The sequence below is a fragment of the Enoplosus armatus genome, chromosome 7, assembly GCF_043641665.1.
Source record: "Enoplosus armatus isolate fEnoArm2 chromosome 7, fEnoArm2.hap1, whole genome shotgun sequence".
In the NCBI taxonomy this organism is placed as follows: Eukaryota; Metazoa; Chordata; class Actinopteri; order Centrarchiformes; family Enoplosidae; genus Enoplosus; species Enoplosus armatus.
In genome coordinates this window covers 13409936-13433047 of record NC_092186.1, presented here as the reverse complement: position 1 = coordinate 13433047, position 23112 = coordinate 13409936, and the positions used below count along the sequence as shown (strand labels likewise).

The window sequence follows — 23112 nt, the reverse complement described above, 5'->3', positions numbered from 1 at the left end:
GTGGTGTTTCAGGCTCTGGGAGTTTATCTGAGTCTCTCCTCCTGTCGTCTGACAGAGGGAGGCAGAGTGGGGAGCCGATTGAGCGACAAGGATAACTCTCTCTCGGTGTTGGAGTATAATTAATTAGGTGTGATAAATTATACCATTTCTAGCAAATCCTGGCAGCACTGGCACATGCACTCTCTAACACACACACACTCAAACACATGTGCACTCTGGGTCTCTCTCTCCTCACACAGACATGCTCACACACACACACACACACACATATATGTGGCTATGGATGCATGTCAGTATTCCCATTAGATAAACACAACCACTCTCAGTCCTCCCTCTCAGTTTGTTGTGTAGCAGGAACTGAAAATAAACAACATAAAAACACATGGCTTATCCGTCACTTTGCAATCTCTCCGAAATCCATCAGATTACTCCTTTTGAAGAAAGTTGTGTTGTTTTATCTCTTTCAGCACTAAGAGCTTCATGCTCTAATAACAAGCAAAGTCCCCAACTTTGTTTGGAATGAACAATAATACAGTAATTTCATTAGAAACAGCAAGAGAACAAGGAAAGCACTGTGAACAATAGATTTTAGTCGAAATATATGATAACATTTTCCAAGATTAGTTGTTTCTTTGCATCTTCATGTCCCAGAATCAAGTGTTCCTGTGTAAATAAATAAGTAAACAATTCTCAAAGTATTATCATGAAAAGTAATGGAAAGCATCTGTCATTCAGCCTTTATTTATACAGGGTGGTCCAATGAGAACAGTTCACTCCCTTTTGCATGGGCGCCTTGTGTGCGCACTGTAAAAGGGCTACACCACCTTGATGGCAGTTTTACCTACTCTGCAATGAGATTTAGATTAGTTTATATGTAGTGAGATGCAGTAACAGTACTCCTGTCTACTGTTCTGGTTACCTGACTTACCGTATTTGTAAAAACATCTGTAATATCTATTTCTTTTAAGAAACTCCTTCATCGACCTTTAACTCTCTATGTCACTGTATTTCTGAGTGCTGTATGCAGTTCTGATATCTGAAGCGATTCATGGCTGAAGACCAAATTGACACTTGTCTGCCCTCCTCAATGTCAACCCAGACCCCAAGTCCATGGGTACCACACACACACACACACACATACATACACACATATAAACACTGTGCCAGCAGGTGCTTTTAATGGCCTGGTGTTAATGAGAGTCTTGTTTAGAGCTGTCAGATGACCCTGGGCCATGCAGACTGACACCAGCTCCATGTTCACAGCTCCAGAGGTCACCACACGGTCTATGTATGTATGTCTGTGTGTGTGTGCGTGCGTGTGTGTGTGTGTGTGTATAGGTTTATATGATGATATAAATGTCTGATGCTACAGACAGAATCATTTATAACACCTAATTACATTTCCAGCCAGTACATTAACACCATATCAGCATATCTTTAATCTCTGGTAGTTTAATTTTCAATCAGTAAAGTTGATATTAATCTCAATAAATGTTATCTACGTAGTCTATTCTCACCATCACAGAAAAGGGTCATTCCTATTGTGTGTCTGTGTGCTCTCTTGCCTGAAGCTATAGCAGGCACGATATAAATATTCTAAGAAGAGACAGGCTCATGAAGTTAATAAAAATAATTCATCAATTAAAAAAGGACATGATTATTTTTCATTTCACTTTACACTTAAAACTAAAATCTGAAACTCTGTGGTCCATTTTCTGAATCTTATGTGCATTGTAATAAAGTCTTGTCTTTAGTTTCTATTGTATCAGCAGTTGCTTCATAAGTCATTGCAAAACATTTGCTCTATTTTCCCGAGGATCCATTCAGCCCAGTTGCTTATTCAACTAAATTTGTCTCATAATTCTTTCTGTATTATGTGTTTTGAAGTGCTTTATTTAATTTCCCTCTCCCTGTTACACCATCTGAACCAAAACGTCTGCTGTGTTGTTTTGGTTGCTCCTTTATTTAATTGGTATAGTTTGTCATTCGAAAATTGATGTAGAAGTCATTAATGTTAATGGGGATGTCCCATCTACAGGGATGTAGCCATACAGCCTGTCACACAACAGTTCACTGCGTTTGATATTATGTTCACAGCTCCCTGATGAAGTCATCTGTGTGGCTTTTTAAGATTTTAAAAAGCTCATTTTGAACTATTATACAATAAAGCCTTTTTCATGTTTTGCCCAAAGAGAGCTTTTGCACATTTTTTTCCCTACTGTGTTATTTTCCTTCTGTGTCCCCAGCCAGTGTTTTCCAACCTTTAGCACACTCGCTGTTAGTCTTCCTTCATGTGTTGACAGTGAGAGTGTGATCTAGCTCGCTGTGTGGAGACCAATTCACAGACCGGGAAGCGCCTGTGTTGGAGCCAAGCTGAGAGTGTGTGTGTGTGTGTTTAAGTAACGGAGATACAAGCTGACAGTTTGCCAGCAGCCTTGCACCTGCACACATCTAGGTGTTGATCTCAGATGGGGGGGGTTAGAGGGGACGGAAGAGGGGACGACAGGCAGAGGGAGAAGGAGAGGAAGGGATCCGACACGAGGTGTTGGGGGTGGATGAGAAAAGACTGGTGAGGAACAGAGGACGGGAACTCTGTGACATATAATTCCTGTTTATATGTTTTTCGTATGTACGTGTGTGTGTGTGTGTGTTTGTGTGCGCATGCCACAAGTGGAAGGAAAATGTTCAGCTTTGTGACAGGCGGGACGGGAGAGCCAATTGGAGTGATGCATTCTTTCATAGGTAACTGCCAACACCAGAGCGCAGCCAGGGCCTCATTTGTCAGACTCAAGGAAATAGCGTTACAGCGTGACGTTTCACTCTGTCTCTGGCACACACATCAACAACCCTCTGCTTCAGGATGGGAGGAACTGTGCCACCGATGCCACTGTAAGCTGGTGGTGAATTTAATTAGGGTTAAAAAGACAAAAAGGGGCTGTAAGGACAGGGAGAACATGTGCGTGTTCATCTTCTGTTCCATCTCTTACTTGTCTTTTTGTCTTTCTATATCCTGCCTGACTTTCTACTGGTATAACATGGCTGAGGACAGTGTTGTACACGTGGGGTACACTCAGAAGATAATATATTGCTGCAAATACCGTCATAAGTTTCCCTGCTCTACATTCATTGGCTGTTGTTAACCTTTTAGTTAGCAGCAGTGGTGAGTTTGCCGCTGACTGCAGAGCAGGGAAACATAGACAAGCTCTCTGGAGGGACACTCAACAGTATGTCAGGGAACTCCATGACACTGTCAGCATAACTGACTGCTGGGTAGCCTGAATTATTGAAGTCCATAGCATTGATAATTTAATGCAGTAGATCTGTTTTGACAGGGGATGGTTTAAGCGAAGTAGGAAAAGAAAAGAAATTGGACTTTGTATTCGGAGTGACACAAGGGCAAAAAAGTTTCTTGTCTTTGTGCTGGTATAATGTTTTATGTTGCACCCTGTATGTGGGGATTTACTGCACTGCATGACCTAGTTGAGATCTTGGTGGCGGAAGGAAGAGTGAGAGAAAAAGAGACAGACAGATGGGAGAGGGTTAATTGAAGCTGACATGTGTCCAGTGTTTGTGTGTCCCCAGATGACATGAGGCTCTCGCCCATATGCTCGTGTTGCCTTGTTCACTCCCTCTCTTCAACCACCAACGCTATCTGATATGCAGTTTTCACACCATGAAATGGAAGACATCCAAAATTGTTATGAATTGCTGTGTCTGTTATGTTTTCAGTGTCAGGATCTTTGTCAGTAATGTTGCTCTCTTATTACGCCACGTGTATATGTGTGCCTTTGTGTGCACATCAACATGTGGTGCTAATTGTGTTATTGTTCAGTTTCTTCTTTTTTATCACTCTTTTTATTGTTTTTTTCAATACATACATAATATCCCTAAACCCACCCCTCCCAGCCCAAAAATACCATTATATTGTGAAAAATAAATTATATAAATTATGGATAATAAAACCACACACTTATACACATACTGGTATGATATGACATATCTCATATCATATGAAGTGTGTCACCCACATCTGTAACGGCATATGGTCACCTATGTTGTATTATTATCATCATTATTCAGTTTCATGTTGCATTTGTGCCTGGACACACCTTTGCCATATACATACCTTTTTGCTTTTATACCTTTTTGTTTGCTGGGATCAAATACGGTGAGGAAGGTATTCATAGGTTTGCACTGATTTGTGAAGTGAAAAATATTTGTGTAAAGCATGAAAAGAGAGCTTGAGAGTTAAGTTCAAGCCTTACTTCTGATGAAGCATACTGACAGTTCAACAGTGTCCCAATCTCTAATTTAGGTGTGGGTGTATTCAATCTGGCTTTGACACAGCACCAAAACCGCTCTGATCAATTCAAGACAATGTTTCGTATAACTCCTTCTTGATTTTTGATGTTGCTACCTATCCTTATCGACCACTTTAAAATCTGTTGGCTGTTTCTTGTACTTATCAGGCAGCTTTCAGTTACCTTAGACAAGTCAGTATCATCCAGCACCACATATTCATATTCACCATGTCACGCTGATTCACTTATACCTCAGTGACTCCTTCCTATAATACAAACCCTCTAACCCTGTATGTATATATAATATATATATATATATATATATATATATATATATATATATATATATATATATATAAAGACTTTATGGTTGTTCTAGGTTCCAGATTAAAGACAAAATGGGACTGGGCCGTGCAGGCCCTCAAACTTTTGAATAGCCCTCCTGATAATCGCATGCAAACGCTCTACACCCAAATTTTGTGACTGCACGGACCGTGACTGTATACATTACAAGCGCGCTGACTACACACATACGCTACAAAAGCAAACTAGACACTTGTTTTGTGTACTATATGTTTGTACTGTATTCCACATCCTTGGTCCTATTCTTGTTAAGCAGTCGCACACATCTTTTTCTTTTTTCTTGTGTTCTGCCAAAAACAAAATAGTAGCTCTTTTCTCACTATCATGAGGTCGGCACACTGTTTTCTAGTGTGCAAATGTTGAACTTGTCTTACGCAGTTGTTGGACATCTGTATTGAAGTAGAAATAATCTTTAGTCTTGTTACTTTTGTTTATTTTTATGAATATTTACTATTTATATTATTTATGTTTTGTGAGTTTCTGTTTTATATTAAACATTTTATAAAAGAAATGGCAATAATCTTTTATATTATGATCTAAAACAAACATACCATGCCAGCCAACTCCATGTCCTCCTTCAAGTCACCTCTTGAAACTCACTCTTATAGAATTTCTTTTTCTATCTGTTTAATTTGTGTAAAGTAACAACACAAAACGTGACATAAATAGGGGCTTGTTTTCTTACCTTGATTTTCATTTACAGATTGTCTTTTCTAGTTTTTATTTAGTGCATCGTCTTTGCACTTCCCTGCTCAGCTATCAGTGTTGTGGGTGAAATGTTAGAAAGCAATACATTAGTGAAATTACAACTTCTCCCATCACCAAAGTACTGTATCATACTATAGGTCCCGTGTGCAATATAATATAAAAATTATTTAAAAATTTTTGTTATTATTATTTTTATGTTTCACCATGGAGATCACATTTATTCCGTCTGTCTCTCTCACTGTGTCAGTCTGTCTGTCTGGTTGTCGGGATGTGTCCCAGCAGGCTTGCCATAGACTGGCAGAGTGTTGATCTGAGTGTCAAAGGGACTGGGGGTCTCCTTTCCCAGCCCTCCTCTCCTCCACCAGCTGACAGACAAGGTCAGGGACTCATCCCGCCTGTCTCTCTCAGCTCCTGACAGCCTTTCCTTTGGGAGACAAACCCCAGACAACCCTGCACTCCCTGGCACGCACCATCACCAATTAATATTGCATCACCATTTTCTAATCTGCTCCTTCAGGGCCCACTTCTCAGGGTGTGATCAGGCCACCTCGCTTCCCCGTGTCTCAACCTCCCCCAGCCTCCTTCCATGACAGGGAAAGGACCCTCAGATAGAAAAAGATTATGCCACATGTGGCACTTATCTTTTGTGTTGTTGGATGTTGTCTCAGTTTATGGTTTATTATCTTTTGAGGTGTTTTTTTGCAAGACTCCTGCATGATTTATATTTTTTCTATGTTATAAATGAAATGAAGCTGAACTCCTTTGGGGTTAAGAGTGAGCAGACATCACTGTGAAGGAGCTCAGAGTAGCTTTGCCACTATTTTTTGTGCAGAGTGAATTCATTTTATGCTATTTCAGAGATGAAGGGTAGCTAGTACTGCACTTCAGTTTTAAGTTTATTTTAAATCATGCTAACAGCAGGTCGGTCCAGACTGAAATGTCTCAGCAACTATTAAATGGATTGCTATGAAATTTTGTTCCCAGGAAGATGAATCTGTCTGACTATATAACTATATAACAACTATTGAATGGGTTGCCATGAGATTTGGTACACAGATTCATGACGCCCTCAGGATAAATTGGGGCAACTTTGTTGATCCTTTAATTTTTCATCAGTTCAAAATTTCAACTTATTCAGTTCTTTGGTTCATGACTAAATACCTGCAAACTAATGACATTCCCATCAGCCTCACTTTGCTTTTAGTGCTCAATAACAAATGTTAGCATGCTAACACTTTAAACTAAGATAATGAACATGGTAAACATTGTGATTATGAGCAGGTTCAGATGCCGACATTAGAATTTACATTAGGATTTATAAAGATCCATCACACTTAACAGTGTCATCTCAAAATGAATGGTCCTGTCATCTCGAGGGCCACAACTTCAAGACGTTAATAAATGTTTTGCAACACATTTTCTCTAAGTTAAACACACTGTGTCCGAAGCCACTGAGTTTGCACTGTATAACACAGTATCCATCTCTCTCTGGCATGTGAAGCTTAGGACAGGCCGATCAGAGAGGGATTATTTTATGGATCTCCTCACGTTGTTGACACCTTTTATCATTCTGACGCCCTGTGTTAGTTTGGGAGTTGGAAACATGACTTACCACTCTGTCCGATTGTCGGAACCGAGATGAGGAGCACATTGCCATTTGTTTTAGCCTTGTACCTCCATTCTTCAAACTCTGAACTACTTGCAGTGAGAGACATAACACCTCCTGCGACCTTAGTGGATGACTTATCCTCCTACCTTGGGGACTGAGTGATGTGCTTGTGGCTCTGAGAATAGCTACAGTGCTGTCCGTCTGGGTTGGGGTCGGGAGCGGCCCGGGCGGTGCAGTGTATTTGTCTGAATCACATTTGACTCTTCCTCTCATACATACACACACACACAAACCCACACACACACACACACACACACACACACACTCCACTGACGTACAGACACACATGCTATTGCTTAGTATAGCATGATGGAGGAGCATGGGGGCCGTGTGTCACACCTTGGCTGCTGAAGCACTCACCTGGCCTCTCCTCAACACTGATGGATTTACACTGGCCCTGCAGGGGTGGCACACACACACACACACACACACACACAGATTGTACTCTAGATCACTTGTTCTTGGTCCGTTTCTTCAAAAACATCAGCCTAGTAGGTGTGAAGGAGAAGGAAAGAACAGAGGAATGTCAGCCAGCAGATATGGCTACTTCTTATATCCCACCCTCCTCCTCCTCCTCGTCTTTGCTTCATCACATGAGAAAGATAGAAAGAGTGTAATTTTCAACGGAGGAGCAGTCGGTGTATGTGTGGCTGATTTTATTCAGAAAGCTGACTTCCAGACAGCCTATCTCTATCTGTGTGTGTGTGTGTGTGTGTGCGTGTCTGTGTGTGTGTTCCACATATCGCTAATCTCTCTGAAGTCCTGTTTGTTCTCCAGGTTTGCCCCCACTACAAACATTTCCCTGATCAAAGCTGTTGAAAAGGCCTGCCACTTCAAACAAAGTATACACACACACACATATACAGATACACACATGCGCATCCATTCCAACACAGCTCTACGGCCGACATGTTGTCATGGCAACCACATTAATCCTAAACCAACCAGCATGCAGTTGTTGCATCAAGCGAGCCAATCAGGAGTGGTAAGAGAACGAAACGTCATGAGCTCGATTACCATTTCAATGCTCGTTTAATTTCAAATGTAGAAGTTTTATTTTCATTGTGGACACACAGTATACGCTATGAATACTATAAAATGACTACTCTAAAGTATCAATGTCAGCATTCATTCAAGCTATTTGTATAATTGAAAGATGAGGATTTCCTGGTGTCATTTAAATTCACAGGCTGTCTTCTCTCACTCTCCAGTTTCCCCACATCTGTTCATTTTTTTTCTTTTAGCAGTTATACAACAGTCCAAACAAAATCGTCTTCTTTTTTTTTACATATTCCAGAAGTCATTTAATATCCAGAGATAAGCAGTGATGTTATCTGAGACATTTGATGTCAGCTTTATCAGGGAGTCGTATTAACAGCAGGTGTTACGCTGCGTTTAAATCCTTTCAAGTTAACTTTCAGAGAGATTAGGGAGATCCATAACTCCCAGAATTTTTACCTTTTTAATCACAGAAATAAAACAAAAAAAGAACTGTTGATTTATCCTGTGGGTAGAATCAAATCTTTTTTTATTATTATTTGAAGATGCCGTTATACAGTATCAGCTTGGGCTAGAATGTAGAATTCACCTTTAATATCAATTAACTGAGGTAATATTCAGTTTGGACAAGAAATGTGTTTTTATTGTACAATGATGGTGTTTTGATTATTTTTTATATTTTTTATATAATATTATAACATTTTACCAGTAATTTGTAGTTAATGATAGAAGCTATTTTCATTTGCAATTAAAACAAGGAAGGAGAAAAGACATTTTTCTGCCTTGCCTGAAATGGTAGGAGTAATGATCAATACATATTGAGAAGTCTGTCAACACCTTTTTGACAGTAAAATGCCCCCCACACACAGAAAAACAAATTTAAGGAAGTCTTCTCAAAAGTGTGGTTATGTTGTTGTAAAAAGAAATGAGTATCGGCTGATATACCACTATCAAGTTTTCTTAAACTCAAATATCTTTATCTGTTTTGGTTTCAAGAATCAAATATTGGTCTGGCTTTTGTCGTGATGACCTAATCCAAACTATGATCTGTTCAACGAATGTAGTAGTTTTTTATTACCTAAACCTAAAAAAGGACTTGAGAAGGGTGTGTCTATGGCCTTTCAAATGAAGCACCACTTTCCTAAGGATAATTTTGGACGGCAATGACGAATAATCGGTTTGTAGTTTATGTATAAGAACTTGTTTGTGTGTTAGCATGTTAACCTCTGTATCAAAGTTGCTTCCAAAGTTTCCTTTTAACTGTAGCGAGCTACTATAATTTAAACTACAGAAATGACAGATAGAGATACGCAGTACTCATCGTAGAATAAACTTTGTCACAAAAGTAGTTTAAGTTTATTATTATTTATGGTGCCAGTTTAAGATAGTAGTTAATGATTTAGAGTCATCACGCAAGTCCTAAATGACTCGTATGATGAGAGTAGAAAAGTCTCAAATCTTTCCAGCATCCCAAAGCAGACTGTTTTAAAAACCTTGACTGGAGAGAGTGTGACTATCTGACTGAAAAAGAATTAATAAATGCCTATTACCAGAGCTGATATTCAACTGAAAGCTTTGGAAATCACTAAAGAGCTGAACATACCCACGATTGAGTTCAAAGTCTGTGTAAACGATTGATGCACCGAAATGGACTGTGCCTCCGTTGCAGGACTTCTTGCCCAGCGCTTCCTCTCAGACTTCAGAGAGAAGCTATTCTGATAGAGAGCCGATTCTCTTTGAGATGGTAAAATGGAATTAGAAAGACCTGCAGGCTGTACTTTGCCATGTTTGCTGTATTTGTTTAAATAACTCAAAAATGTGATTATCATATACAATTTGTATTGATATATTTTAATGTATTTGTATTTCATCATATAGATCTGCCATATCTCATTTTACTTTTTATCTTATCTTCAGTTTTCATACAAACACAGGTGTGTAAATGGGTGTCATTTCAAAGTAAAATCTTCTCTGGCCTATGTGGAACAATAGCTTACATAAACCATAGTGTTTACATTGCTGACTAACACTGAGTAAACTGCTTTCCTCCACCTCTATTCTGGTTTATCAGTGAGCTGGCAGCACCAGTTCACCTATCTTGGTGAGTTTTCAGTACCTGTAGCAGTAACAATAGACACACTGTTTAAAACTGCACTGCTGGCTGCATGTCACACTGTTTTTTTCTGATGTAAGAGCTGTCCAGCCAGCTAAGGAGAACAGAGTGCAGCTCTTAAAATGGGACACACGACTGTCAGGGATAAAAATACCAGAAATTGTAATGGTGGAGACAGGTGGGAGCAAACAGAAGCAACAGAACTCTACTGACTTTTTCCTGATTTTTGTGTGTGTGTGCGTGACAAGGGGCTTTAAAGAAAATTGTTCAACATTTTGGGAAATACTCTTATTTGCTTTCTTGCCGAGACTTAGATCACAAGTTCGATAACACTTTCATGTCCATGTACCAGGGTTACCAGCATCTCTAAATTTTACAAAGTAACACGTTGTATCTTGTTTGTTTTATCCCTACACAAGCAGAAATAAGAAACCAATTTGCCGATTTGTGCTTTTACAGGTTACATGCTGTAATCATTTCTTGGTAAACAACAGTTCAGCACAGTGACTTCCTTTAGTCTTGTCATCACAGTGAAGTTGTCATGCAACTAGCACACTGGACAGGGAGGGATAAACAGTTGTTTGTCAATAAATAGTTTTAGCACTTAAATTAAGCAAATAAGCGTATTTCCCAAAATGTTGAACTATTCTGCTCAAAGATAAACCAAAGCAAACCAATCCCAGTGGTAGTATCAAGAAAAACACTGTGGCAGATAGCGTTACTAATGATGCATCTCATGATGCATCTCATGATGTATCCCTAACCCTGTATTTGTAAGACAAAGTGATAATTGTTCCAACACAACCATTCCAGTGTTAACATACTTAAACTTAAATATTAGCCCAATGGACCTCCCCAGCTGTTCATCTCATGGCTTTGCGACCATCTCTAAAAGCAGCAATCGCAGTAAATACTGTTTTTAACAGAAAACAAAACAGTTAATAGGATCTTGACTATATGCCGAAAAAGTGGCTTTATCTTGGCCAATTCTGGGTGTATTTGCTCTTACCTATATTGATATAACATCAAGAAAAAAAGCTGAGACTTGAAATATACTTTTGCTATCCTTTCACATAGGAACTAAAGCAAAGTGTGATTGGCTCTTTGTGTTTCTGGTTTTAATAAGGAGACGGGGCATATTATCATATTGTCTTCGTTATTTTGTTATTGTTTTCGGTGTGTCCCAGTGGCCTGTTGATTTGAGTGGAGCACTAAGTGGTTGTTAATGGCACAAACATGACTGTGGTTTTAAAATAGCAGACCGCCCATTAGGCTGGTATTAACAAGGTAATGGCCTGTTACTAAACTGCTGAATGACATTGTTGCTGCCGCCGAGCCGAGCTGATGCCCGCAATGCACACATGACCACACACACACACACCACATACGGTTCTTCTTATACTCTACATGTGTACAGACTGGTGAGCTGCAGACTGAAAGTGATCTACAGTAACTTTGAGCTGCCGTAGAGGTGTGAGGAAGAAGGGAAAAAAGAGATGAGAGACAAGAAAACTGGTAGAATCGAACAGAATTTAAAGGAAGAAAAATTGACTAAAAGACATAGCTGGGAGGTGTGACTGTAGTTATTAAAGCTGGGATGCACTATGGTTGTTTACCTCAGCCCGGCTCAGAAATTATTGATAGGTAGGAAGAGACGGAGTAATAAAGAACCACACATCAGTTCTGTCTGTACGTCCGACTGTCTGACTGATGGGCTAGTTACAGCTCCTCTCTGAAAAGCAACAGTGGTCTGAAAGACATTTAAGAAGTGTTCTCTTTGTCCACATAGTGCTCCAGTGCAGGTGTAGGTGTTCATGTACTTTTTGTCTGCTTGTGCACGTGTAGCCCCCTTTTTTTTTCCTGTAGTATGTTGCATTCTCCAAATACACAATCATGGACAGTATACACACAAACACACTCCTACACTGTGGTGCGGTGATAGGGCAGCGCAGTAGGGGGTATATCCCTGGGAAATAATTTCTCCCTCTCCTTTTTTCCTATTTGTAACTTGTCCTTTCAAGCAAGACGGCCCTTAAAGTTCAGTGGCGCATTCTTCAAAAAAGGCTATTACTGGCTGCCTCTGATTCTGTATCATGCCGCGCACAGACCAGCCATCCCTCCTTTTTATGTTCCTCTCCTCCTGTCATCATTTTCTGAAGGCAAGAGAGGAGAAGTCAGGGTTTCAGAAAGGCCTGTGACCAATGCCTTGAAACCCTAAGCAGTCCCCGCCTCTGACTTTGCGCCAGACGTCCGTATCACATCGCTAAAAGGGCTTACTGCTTTTGATACTTGACAGAGCTCCCTCTTTGTCTCTCTCTCAGTGAATCTCTGTCTTGCCCTCTATGCCAACTGTCTATCACACTCGTTCTCAACACTTACAGGGCTCCATGAAACAGTGTGTGACTGTAAGAGATATGGGCCGCTTCTGAAAGGCATGAAGAAAAGCTTGAAGTTGTTGTTGGCCCTGAAGACTAGACAAAGAATAAAGGTTCACATACACACAAAAGACAGTGATCATGGGGATGAATTTCTTTACAGGCCTGTAACCACCATTTAGAGCATAATGGTTGTCTAGTCGTCATATTATAACAGATGTGTCATTCTGTTTTTGAGAGCATGGATATAGTTTCATTTTAAATATATTAAACAAATATATTTCTCTCAAAAGCCTCCAGTGACTAAGTCTGCCAAGGTCATGTTGACAAACTGACACATTAAAGAACACAACGGTTCATTCAACCTTGGTTGTTACAACTTTTGATTCAGTGAATGGCAGCTAAGCTCCCTGGTGTAATTAAACATTTATGTCTTTATATGGTTCACCTTCAGTAGCATATTGATAAACATAAACTATTTGATTACGTTCATATGCCTTAGGCTATTAACCTGCTGTGCTAAAATATTGAAGAGCAGCTTAACACCCCCTGACCTCCAGTGGTTTAACTTCTCACCATGATGCAGTGATGTAGAAATGCACTCCAGGGTGTGTGGGTACACTGTGACAGTTGTTAAGTTACCCTTTAAGCTTTGCTGTGTTTATGTCTGGAGTACACAACTCTGCTGCTTTAATTCAATATCTTGTCTGAATTTTTGTGAACCTTTTTGTGTATAAAACATGGTAATCATCCTTTAGACCATTATTGTCATGGTGTATCCAATTGAGTCCGTATTTGCGACTGCAGAGCAGCGCTCACAGTGGTCAATGATGGCCTCCCACCATTAACATAATTAGAAAGCCCTTCAGCTCAGGCTTGAATGCTGATGTTTAGGACACATTGTCTCCCCTTCTTCCCGTCCCTCCAATGCTCCTCTCCTTCTGTCAGTGTGTCTCCCTCTGTCCCTCTGTCACTCCCATCGTCTGTGACCTCCACTGTCATCACGGCTGCCCTTGAGGAGCAGAAATCTCTCCATTTCACAGGGACCAGCCATAAGGGGGCTTGATTGCGGCAAATTGATCCATAATCACACAGCGCTCAGAGCTTTTTATCCTGCCGCCTCTTCATCTCCACTTTAGAGGCCCGCCGTTGGCGTATTTACATGCTGTCATCTCAAGGGTTTCCTCTGCTTCCGCCCTTCTCTCTGTCTCTTCCCCCCCCCTCTCTCTCTTTCTCTCTTTCTCTCTCACTCTCTCTCTCTCTCTACCCTTCATTTCATTACGATTCTCCCAATTTTCTTTTTCTCTCCTTCTCTCTGTCCCTCCCCTTTCTGTCTGGATGTGATGCCAATCGGAGTGTCTCGACATGCCCATTGTAATCCCCTCCGTAGGCCTGCTCTCTCTCTCTCTCTCTCTCTCTCTCTCTCTCTCTCTCTCTCTCTCTCTCTCTCTCTCTCTCTCTCTCTTACACACACACACACACACACACACACACACATACACCACTGACCACTACATATCTGCTTTTGATTGCTCTCTTCAGGAGACACTACTGTATACAGCTACATTACCAGGGCTGTAGCTGTAGCTGCAGTCTTCTGTATTTTTTCTGAAATTTGGGGGTTTTAGTATCCAAATGTCCTGCGGGAAGTTTACCTTCTACAATTGAAAAAGTAACTAACTAACAAATGGTGGATATTTTTCAGGCAGAATAACTTTAGCTACGTCTTTTAGACCAACAAAAAAGTAGTGTTTAGTATTTCCCTACCTGATTTTTATTCCAAAATGTTGAGGGCTTTAAAACAGCTTCATGTTGGGAAATACAATTTACAGAAAGAATAATTGAACAGTGAGCTGAATAAATAAAACATTTAAATTATGACTTTCTTTTTTCTTCTTCTTCTTCTTTTTCGGTGGGTGGGGGAACCTGTAAAATACTGGCAATGGCCCCTTAAATCACAACACTATGTTATAATAAAACCATTTGTTGCAAACAAATGATAAATCGTAAAAAGAATCTGATGGTATTGGTGAGAAGCACAGAAGAAAGGCAGACTTTGAAGGAGCTCAGTAAAGTTTCATGTGTTGTTCCTCTGATTTCCTGCTTCTCTTTGTTTTCTCTTCACCTCTGTCTCACTGTTCTGTCTCCCCCTCACTGTCCTCTGTCTTTTTATCAATCATGCTCTGTGTCTCTGTCCATCCACCTGTCTGTGTGAATATCCTCTCCTCTGTAGCTTTCTTTCTTCGACAGTTCTGAGAAAACACCATGGCCGATTAGCGATGTTTATGCAGGGACATTTTTCTCTCTTACTGCATCTCCCCCACCCCCCCTTCTCACCTCACAGAGAGTTTGTAATGTGTAATGTGTGGCATGTGAAGTGACAGGGGATGCTTTATGAATGTGTGAGGAGGCCTTGGCAGTGCCCCTGCCTCCTCACAATAAGATGAGCTGAATAAATCTGAGACACGCCACAGGCTGTCCAGCACCTACAGACACACACATGCACACACACAAAAATTTAAGTCAGGGACCTGGTCAATTCCTGAGGAAGAAAACAGCATCATAAAACTCTTATCACTTTAGAGCCCTCTGCACTTCAGCACATATCCCCATCCCTCTCTGTCTCTCTCTCTCTTTCTTCTTCCTTTCTTCCTCTCTCTCTCTCTGTTTGTCCTTGAGGTGGCAGAGGGGTGGTGTCAGCGGGTGGAGCGAGGAGGGTGTGAGGAGGTGCAGAGCTTTGATGCTTGTTGGGGCTCACTCAGCTGGGCAGTACACAGTGCTGCATCTCGTCCCAAGGCTCTGTATAAATTCAACGCCAGTGACAATTTACAGCTCGCGCCCATCCTCGATATGACGCACTGAGCAGGGCGCCAAGCGTGTCTTGTTGCCATCTCACCAAAGTGAGGCTAATTTATTACAGTGTAAAACCCAGAGCAGAGAGAGAGAGGGGGGAGGCAGAGATATAGAGAGGCCTTGGTTTGAGCCTTGTGGTATAATGTGGTATAAAGCTGTGGCCAGCGTGACATTGTTTTTTTATTGTATGACTGTGTCCTATAGAGCAGGGTTGCAGTATATACTGAAGCATATTTCGCCTCCCCATAGACTTTAGATTTTCCATATTTCATCTGGTTTAATAAAAAACCTAGTGTCCAATCATCTTATTGGACTAAACAGTCGTACAGTTTAGTGCCAGTCTTAAATTTGTCCCTCATCCTTCCATGTCACAGAGTTTGGACACTGATGATATTAAAAAACTAAGCAAAATCTGCTTCTATCTTCTTGAATCAAATTTACTTTTTAAGTGGGTAAATGTATTTAAATATATGCCATGATGCTTCACGAAGGTCTTGACAGGGCTTCCTTTGTACCTGCCGAAGAAGAATGATGAAGACGATCTCAGTTAATTACATCATGTCACAACTTATGAGATTGAACCCAAAGTTCCCGGGACTGCTGTCTCAGAAAGAGCTGACCAGCACAATCAGGACTGACCTTCAGAATCCATTAGATTTATGTTGTTTTTCACAGGCACTTTTCTTCTCTCCAGTAATTTACATATTTATCAGAGCTGATCGTAGTTTGACATCCCTTAATTTTTTTTCCTCTCTGCGAGCTGCAAGAGAATGAGCAGCAATGTGCCGTACAGTGCAGCGCGTGACTTTGGCAGGTGAGAAATATGCTGAGGGAGCACTTTGATTTGGAAGTGTGGGCATAAATTTTGCCTCTGCCGCTTTCACTCACTCATTGTCACGTCCCCCTCCTGTTCTCGGCCTCCACACTCTGCTTACTGTAGCCCTCTCTCTCTCTCTCTCTCTCTCTCTCTCTCCTTCTCTTCCTAATACTTATACTTTTATATTTTTTTACTCATGTTCTCTGAGCTGCTGTGGCAGGCCCACAGAGGACTGTGATGAAGTGAAGTTAAAGAGGTTCATAATTTGGAGCCATGGCCTCTCAGCAGTAGGTGGTGTTGCCACACCAGCATGGCAGCAGTGAATAATTACAGTCACGAAAACTGTTTGGATGCCTAAAATATGTAAACTTTACAGGTTGAATTGAAAAATGCTCATTTTGGGAAGTTAAACAGAATGTGCTAGCATAGTATATTCCATTACTTGTGATATTTTGCAACAGAAATAACAGTATTTCACCACACACTGCTACTGCACACAGTTTTGGTTCAAGAGCAACACAAGCTTTTAGCCAAATTGCATGAATTTTTCTTTCAAAATCACTGAGCAGAAGATACTTGCATGCTCTTTTCCAGCATTTGGCTGCTCTATTGGAGTCACATGGACACAAAAAGGGAAAGAAGATAGACGCATAGTATCTTGGCAACATAGCATTTTCTTTGTTAGTCAATGGACAGAAAATTGTTCAGCACCTATTAACCGATTAATCATCATTTAGGGTAAAACATTTGCTGATTCGAGCTTCTCCAATGTGCATATTTTCTGCTTTTCTCTGTTTTATATCAGTGTAAATTAAATATCTTTTAATCAATTTTAAGACATCACTATGGGCTCTGGGAAATTGTGCTGGGCATATTTTACTATTTTCAATCATTTCATACACTAAATAATTAATTGACTAATCAAAAATATAATCAATAATTAAAATAATCGTTAGTTGCAGCCCTAAAGTACACACATGCAGTATAATTCAAACCCAATCATCATAACACACTGACAGAGGAAAATGTAGCACATCTCAAAAATAAAGACAAATAAAGATGATGATGAAGTTCATTTTTATTACTCATGCGAGTGAAATGATAGTGATGTTGGTTTGGTCCACATGAAAGGCATTCATTGTTGAAACACTGTTATTCTGGATTGTTCTTCCCTCCTACTACAGTCTCTAAAAACTGTCTGCAAAGAAAGAAAAATAGTTCCAGGAAAGAGAGTTAGATCATTTTTGTTGCCTTAGAAAGCTACCTTCCAGTGTGATCCCTTGCTTTCTCTTTCTCTTTTACTTCTGTCTTTCGTTCCCTCTCTGTATCCGTCTCCCTCTCGTGACAGCCCCCCCCCCCCCCCCCCCCCTGCCTGCTGATCTCTACTGACACCTTGAGGTCAGGACATGCTGCTGCAGCGCTGTGGTCTTGAGACTCAACCATAACTTGACCCTCACCTTCATGTTATATGTCACCGCCATCTAAGCCAAAAAAAAATTTGATTTTCCTTTACATATAGCCTCGCTATGGTACTTGGTTCCTCCAGGCTCCCTCCGGGTGTCGGGTTGCCTATGGAATAGCGGGACTTAATTTTGTGCTACATCGCTTGGCTAAGCACAGCCAGATAGAGAGGAATGCAGAGATACAGACACATAAACACAACTACTACTTGGGGAGCATTTGTGAGAGCCCTGAGGAGACATAGTCACACACACACACACACACAGACATACACAGAACGATGTGGGATAAACAGTGGATCCATTGTAAGCTCCAGGAGCCTGCTGTAAGAGATTGTTTTGATGAAGCAGCAAGGGCACACTAGCACTGAGACTAAATGTAGCATGGCCACGATGGTTGAATTCCCCGACAGTCGGGACCTTGGCAGCTGCCTCTGGTTTGGCTCACAACTTTCTGGGTTCTTGGTTTTACTGTAGGGAGAAAGGCTGTGTGTGTGTGTCTGCCTATGCTTTTTTTTCTTTCCTGTTTGCAGCTTTGTACTGTACAATGTGTGTGTGTGTGTGTGTGTGTGTGTGTGTGTTCTTGTATCAAGAGCCTGTGTGGTGGCCTGGGGTCGAGGCCAAAGTAGAATTTCTAAGTGATGGAATTTCACATCCAGCGAGCACCCAGCAGCCGGCCAAACCGCAAGCACTCACATTTACAACAAACGGCCCGCCCGGCTCCACGGAGACTCCTGAATGGCAAAGCCATTTGTCTCTGTGAAGGGCAGAGGGAGAGAAAAGCGAAATAAAATCAGAGGGAGAGTACTTAAATGGAACAACGCTTTTTTTGTTTACGACCCCTAACCACTCAAACATACACACGTACACACTCACACACACACACACACACTGAAGCGCGCGCACACACACACACACACACACACACACACACACCGCTCTGAGGCTAAATTGGAATTAAGTAGAAGGAAAGGTGCATAGCCTGTTGCTAATTAGCATTTTCTCTGCTCAGCAGAAGCGTGTGCAAGAATCGATAAGATATTAAGTTTGTGTATAGCGATGAGGCACACAATCACTTTCATCTATTAGCAAAAGCAGATTAGAGGAGAAACACTGGCCAAGAAAACAGCTACATTTTGACCTCTATAGTTTTCAACTGGGCAGGGAACGCAGAATCGAGATTTTTTTGTTAGTCAGCCTGTCTATTGTACAGTATTTGAGTAATGTGAGCAAGAATGATCAAAATATCTACAATAATACAAGCAGTTAACATAACCCCTTACAATTGGAGGTTAATTTGACTTTTGGAATAGAGCATTTTCTGTATTTTTGATCCTGGCTTCAAATACAAAATCTCTGGAATTTATCCTCAAACATTTCCCAGCAGGTATCAAATAAGACATTTAAACACTTGAGCTCATTCTCCTGTAATTAAAAGTTTCAGACGTAGTCATTCATATCTCCAGAGCACAGAAAGAAAGGTAAAAGTTCCGAATTGTTTTGTGGACCAGGAAATCTCTCCATTTCAACACTCTCAGTTTTGAAAGTATGTTGAAAGGTTCATTAACCCTTATTCATGCAGAAGTCCACCAGTAAAGTGGCTGAAAATGCTCAACAAGTCTCCAAGATACAACTCATCTGTCCAGCATCACCCACAAAGCAGAGTTAGAGCAGGGGAGGAGAGAAGTGTCTAGCCAGAGAGAAGTCTTCAGTCAGACCTGAAGACTTAAATCAAAGAAGACCTCTCTCAGGTCACACCTGTTGCTGGCTGATCCTGACCTCTGCAGATTTATAATTCACCTTGGCTGTTGAATATTCTGTGCCGTGTGTTGGTTTGATGTTTGATTCATGTGCGTCTGGCTGAAAATGGACAGCCAGGTCAGAGTGTGTCCTGACCCAGCCTCTCACACTGGACTGTAATAGGCTACTTGTATATCTAACTCTGGTACTGACTTAAGATAATAATGTTTTAGACTATTTAAGACTGAATGTTTTTAGAGTTGCTATCTACAAGTCTACTCGAACTTTGTGCATTAACAGCAACACCACCTCCTTCTACCCTTGACACTCTTGTCTCTACTTTTCTTTACACCTTCCTCCCCCCACCTCCCTCTCTCTGACTCCGCTCTCTCCCCGCTTCAGACCACCTGGGTCCAGAGAGGGAGAAGAAGCTGGTCTTTCTCACTGCTCGTGTTCACCCTGGAGAGTCTCCTGCCTCCTTTATCTGTCAAGGTAAAGTTTTAATGTTAGGTTGGTGCCCTGTCTCATTGATTTGATTCAGATGCTGTATGTTGTTTGGTAGTTCACACCAATATGTGTCAGAGTTCATTATATGTGTTTTTACACCTTTATTTACACCTACAATTTGAAAGAGACTGAAATTACATTTATGGGTCATACCATTAAAATGGTACATGACGCACAGTAATGCCACATTAAAGTAAAGACTTAACGGCAGTTGATATTCACTTTCACAAGAATCACAAATCCTTGCTGCATACCAAATACAGTATTAAACATGTTCCTAAACAAAAACAAAATAAATTAATCAGGTTTTACACATAAACAGTATAGAAACATAAAATATAGAGCTATCTATACAATACAAGTTTCTTAGTGTCCGTGTGTGTGTGTGTAATATAAAGATAATGAGACCTTTTCCTCCAGATTAAAGGGGTACTCCAGCGAATTAGCATTATTCTTCCACATAGTTGGGGGATTTGCGAGTGACACATTAGAAACAGAATGGTCAAAACAATGCAGCAGAGGCCAAGATATCATTCTTTTTAGTCCCTAGTATGAGTGAAGCTCCAAAGATTTCCCATAATGCAACTCTGTAGCATCTTTTGTTAGATTTCCCCTGCCCGGTAAATGCCCTCATCTTTCAAATTCCATGACCCAGTTTTTAATACAGGCTTTCAGTTATATATTATATTTGAAGTCTCCTAGCCTAAACAGATATAACCTCTCACAGACATCATCAGGGTAATTGTCTGACTTCAGAAAGATAAATATTATATTTGATATATTCAAAGTTTATCCTATTAATTCATTCTAAAGACATATGCACTGCATCTGAACCTGAGATGTCTGAATGTTACAGGAATAGGTACAAAAACCTGTGTTTCTATATAATATCTTAGGAAATACAATCTGAGGATATCATAGGGTTGCATTGTCTTCGCTCCAGAGCACCGCTAACTCAAAACTAATAAAACAGCTTGAAAAACTGGGAACCTTTGGGAAATCGTCTCCTTGTGCGGTACAACAGCCTAAAAGACAATTTTAGCAGGATTTAATGACTCTTTGCTCCCTTCCTCCTGCTCAGACTGAGGTGAGTGGGCAGGTTCGCTCCTTCTGGGTCCCACTTTCTTGTTTATAGGTAGCAGGTCTAAAGGAGGGGATGGCTGGTGCGATAAAGGGACGGAGGGCACGGACTTAACTTTAGCGGTGGTCCCTGTCCACTACTTTGACTCAGTAAGACAGACTGAGGAAAGTCCATTAACGTTAACAAGGTGTAGAGATGGTGTTTATGAGGGAGGGGCTGATACAGAGAGGTGGTAGAGGGGTAAAGAAGAAATTATGTCATCTGGATCTATCTATATATCTACTTATTTTACTATCTAATCTACCTACAGTCTCAGTCTGTGTGTGTGTGTATGTGTGCATCATCATGACCCAGATGAGTTGGCTGCTGGCCCGCAGTGAGCTGTCTGTTTTTCCAGCGCCGTCAGCTCCATTCCATTTGTATCGATTTAGACTTGACGTCTCCTATTCCTCCCCCGATTTTGACGATGCCCCTCGTTGTCCTTCCTTCTCCTTTTGTTTCTCAAAACTCAATTAACTGCCAGCCTGTCCTCAGTTTTTTTTTCAAGTCTATTTCCCTCTGTGTGTGTGTGTGTGTGTGTGTGTGTGTGTGTGTTTGAAAGGTGTGATTGACTTCTTGGTGAGCCAGCATCCAGTGGCTCAGATCCTAAGAGATCATGTGATCTTCAAGATCGTCCCCATGCTAAATCCTGATGGAGTCTACTTGGGCAACTACAGGTACTCAAACACACAAACACGCATCTTTTCATTCTTGATTTGAATGCATTGCTACATTACATGGTTTCATATCCTGCTATGTGGGATCATATCCTCTTAACTCCACCTTTAGGGAGCTTAATGAATTCATATAGCTCACAGCAGTGCATTTGTTAGAAGATAGTATTTGGCCGTAGGGCTGTTCTCTCTGCCAGTCTCTCTGTCCACCCTCTCCTCCTCTCTGTCTTTAACACTATTGCTGCAGCTCTGTGGGCATCCTCCTCTCCTCTATTCTCTTTCCCGTCTTCATAATTGCCTTTTACTTAATAGGCTCAGCCCCAGGAATACTAATGCACACTGAGATAAGCATCAGCAGTGTGCACACAATGTGTTTGTGAGTGCCATCTAGTGGCAGTTTCTTGCCACTGCCTCCAAAGATATTTGCAGGGAAGTTGCTCCCCAACAGTGACAATCTCTATAATATTGTTGACTGTGATTGGTGACTTCTTAAAGGCTATTTTCATTAGCTTGCTTTCACACTGAGTGCTGATGAGCAGCATATTGACAGAAGGTGAGTAGTGATAGTCCTCACCTCACCAACCACACATGCTGATTTATACACATGCATGTACTCCCCCCCTCCTCTCTCCCAATCTCTCTCACACACAAACACACACACACACACACACACACACACAGCCATCCTCACAGGATACAGTGCAGAGCAGACTGAAATGGATACATGCAGAGTAAAGAATCAATGTCAGTTAACCTGGGATGAGTATTTTGTTCATGGCTGGCTGCTCTGCTCAGTTGCTCTACAGTATCAGTAACTCCTATATCATTACCAAGGCCTTCACTAAATGTCAAAGATACACAAGACAACAAACAGGGCAGCTCAGGGTGCTTCTTTACATGCAAACATCCCATTATGGCAATTGCCAGTTGCTAGTAACACTTAAGAGTAGCCATCCCTTCTACAGTACCTGTTTACATTTTACTGTCTATGGTGGGATTTTTTTTTCTGTAATGCTTCTTCGTTCCCTCTGATCCATAGAGAAAGACTCAGCTGTATTATGATATAGTATTATGAAGTAGACCACCGCTGGTTGTGACTGCAGCAGCAGTGGGCGTACACTCAGCTGAGGCTGGCTCAGGCGCAAGTCTGTATTATTGCAGTTGGCTAGATAATTAGCGGAGCTAGTTAACCTAGCTCTCGAACCGACGGCTGCCAAGGCTGATTGAGATGGACTGTAGCTGTGATTATGACTATAGCGGTGGGATGACAGAGCTTTGGCCTGTGCTGTCACTATGATTGTGGCTGTAACCATGGCTGTGCCTTGGCTGTTATGATTATGTCTCTGATGCATTGATTTTAAGGGGTGTAACACACAGTGAATTGACATGGTTGTGAGGGCTGAGCGTTGTGAT

The 23112-nt window shown here is 41.1% G+C and overlaps 1 protein-coding gene across 1 annotated transcript in view; it reads left to right on the top strand.

The window, feature by feature from the left end:
- Window positions 1-23112, top strand: part of agbl4 (AGBL carboxypeptidase 4) — a 253600-nt gene that overhangs the window by 205411 nt on the left and 25077 nt on the right. Inside the window, exons 7-8 of the mRNA XM_070908675.1 lie at window positions 19801-19890; window positions 21588-21702. Coding sequence (XP_070764776.1) covers window positions 19801-19890; window positions 21588-21702 — 205 coding nt within the window. The remainder of the gene's footprint in view (window positions 1-19800; window positions 19891-21587; window positions 21703-23112) is intronic.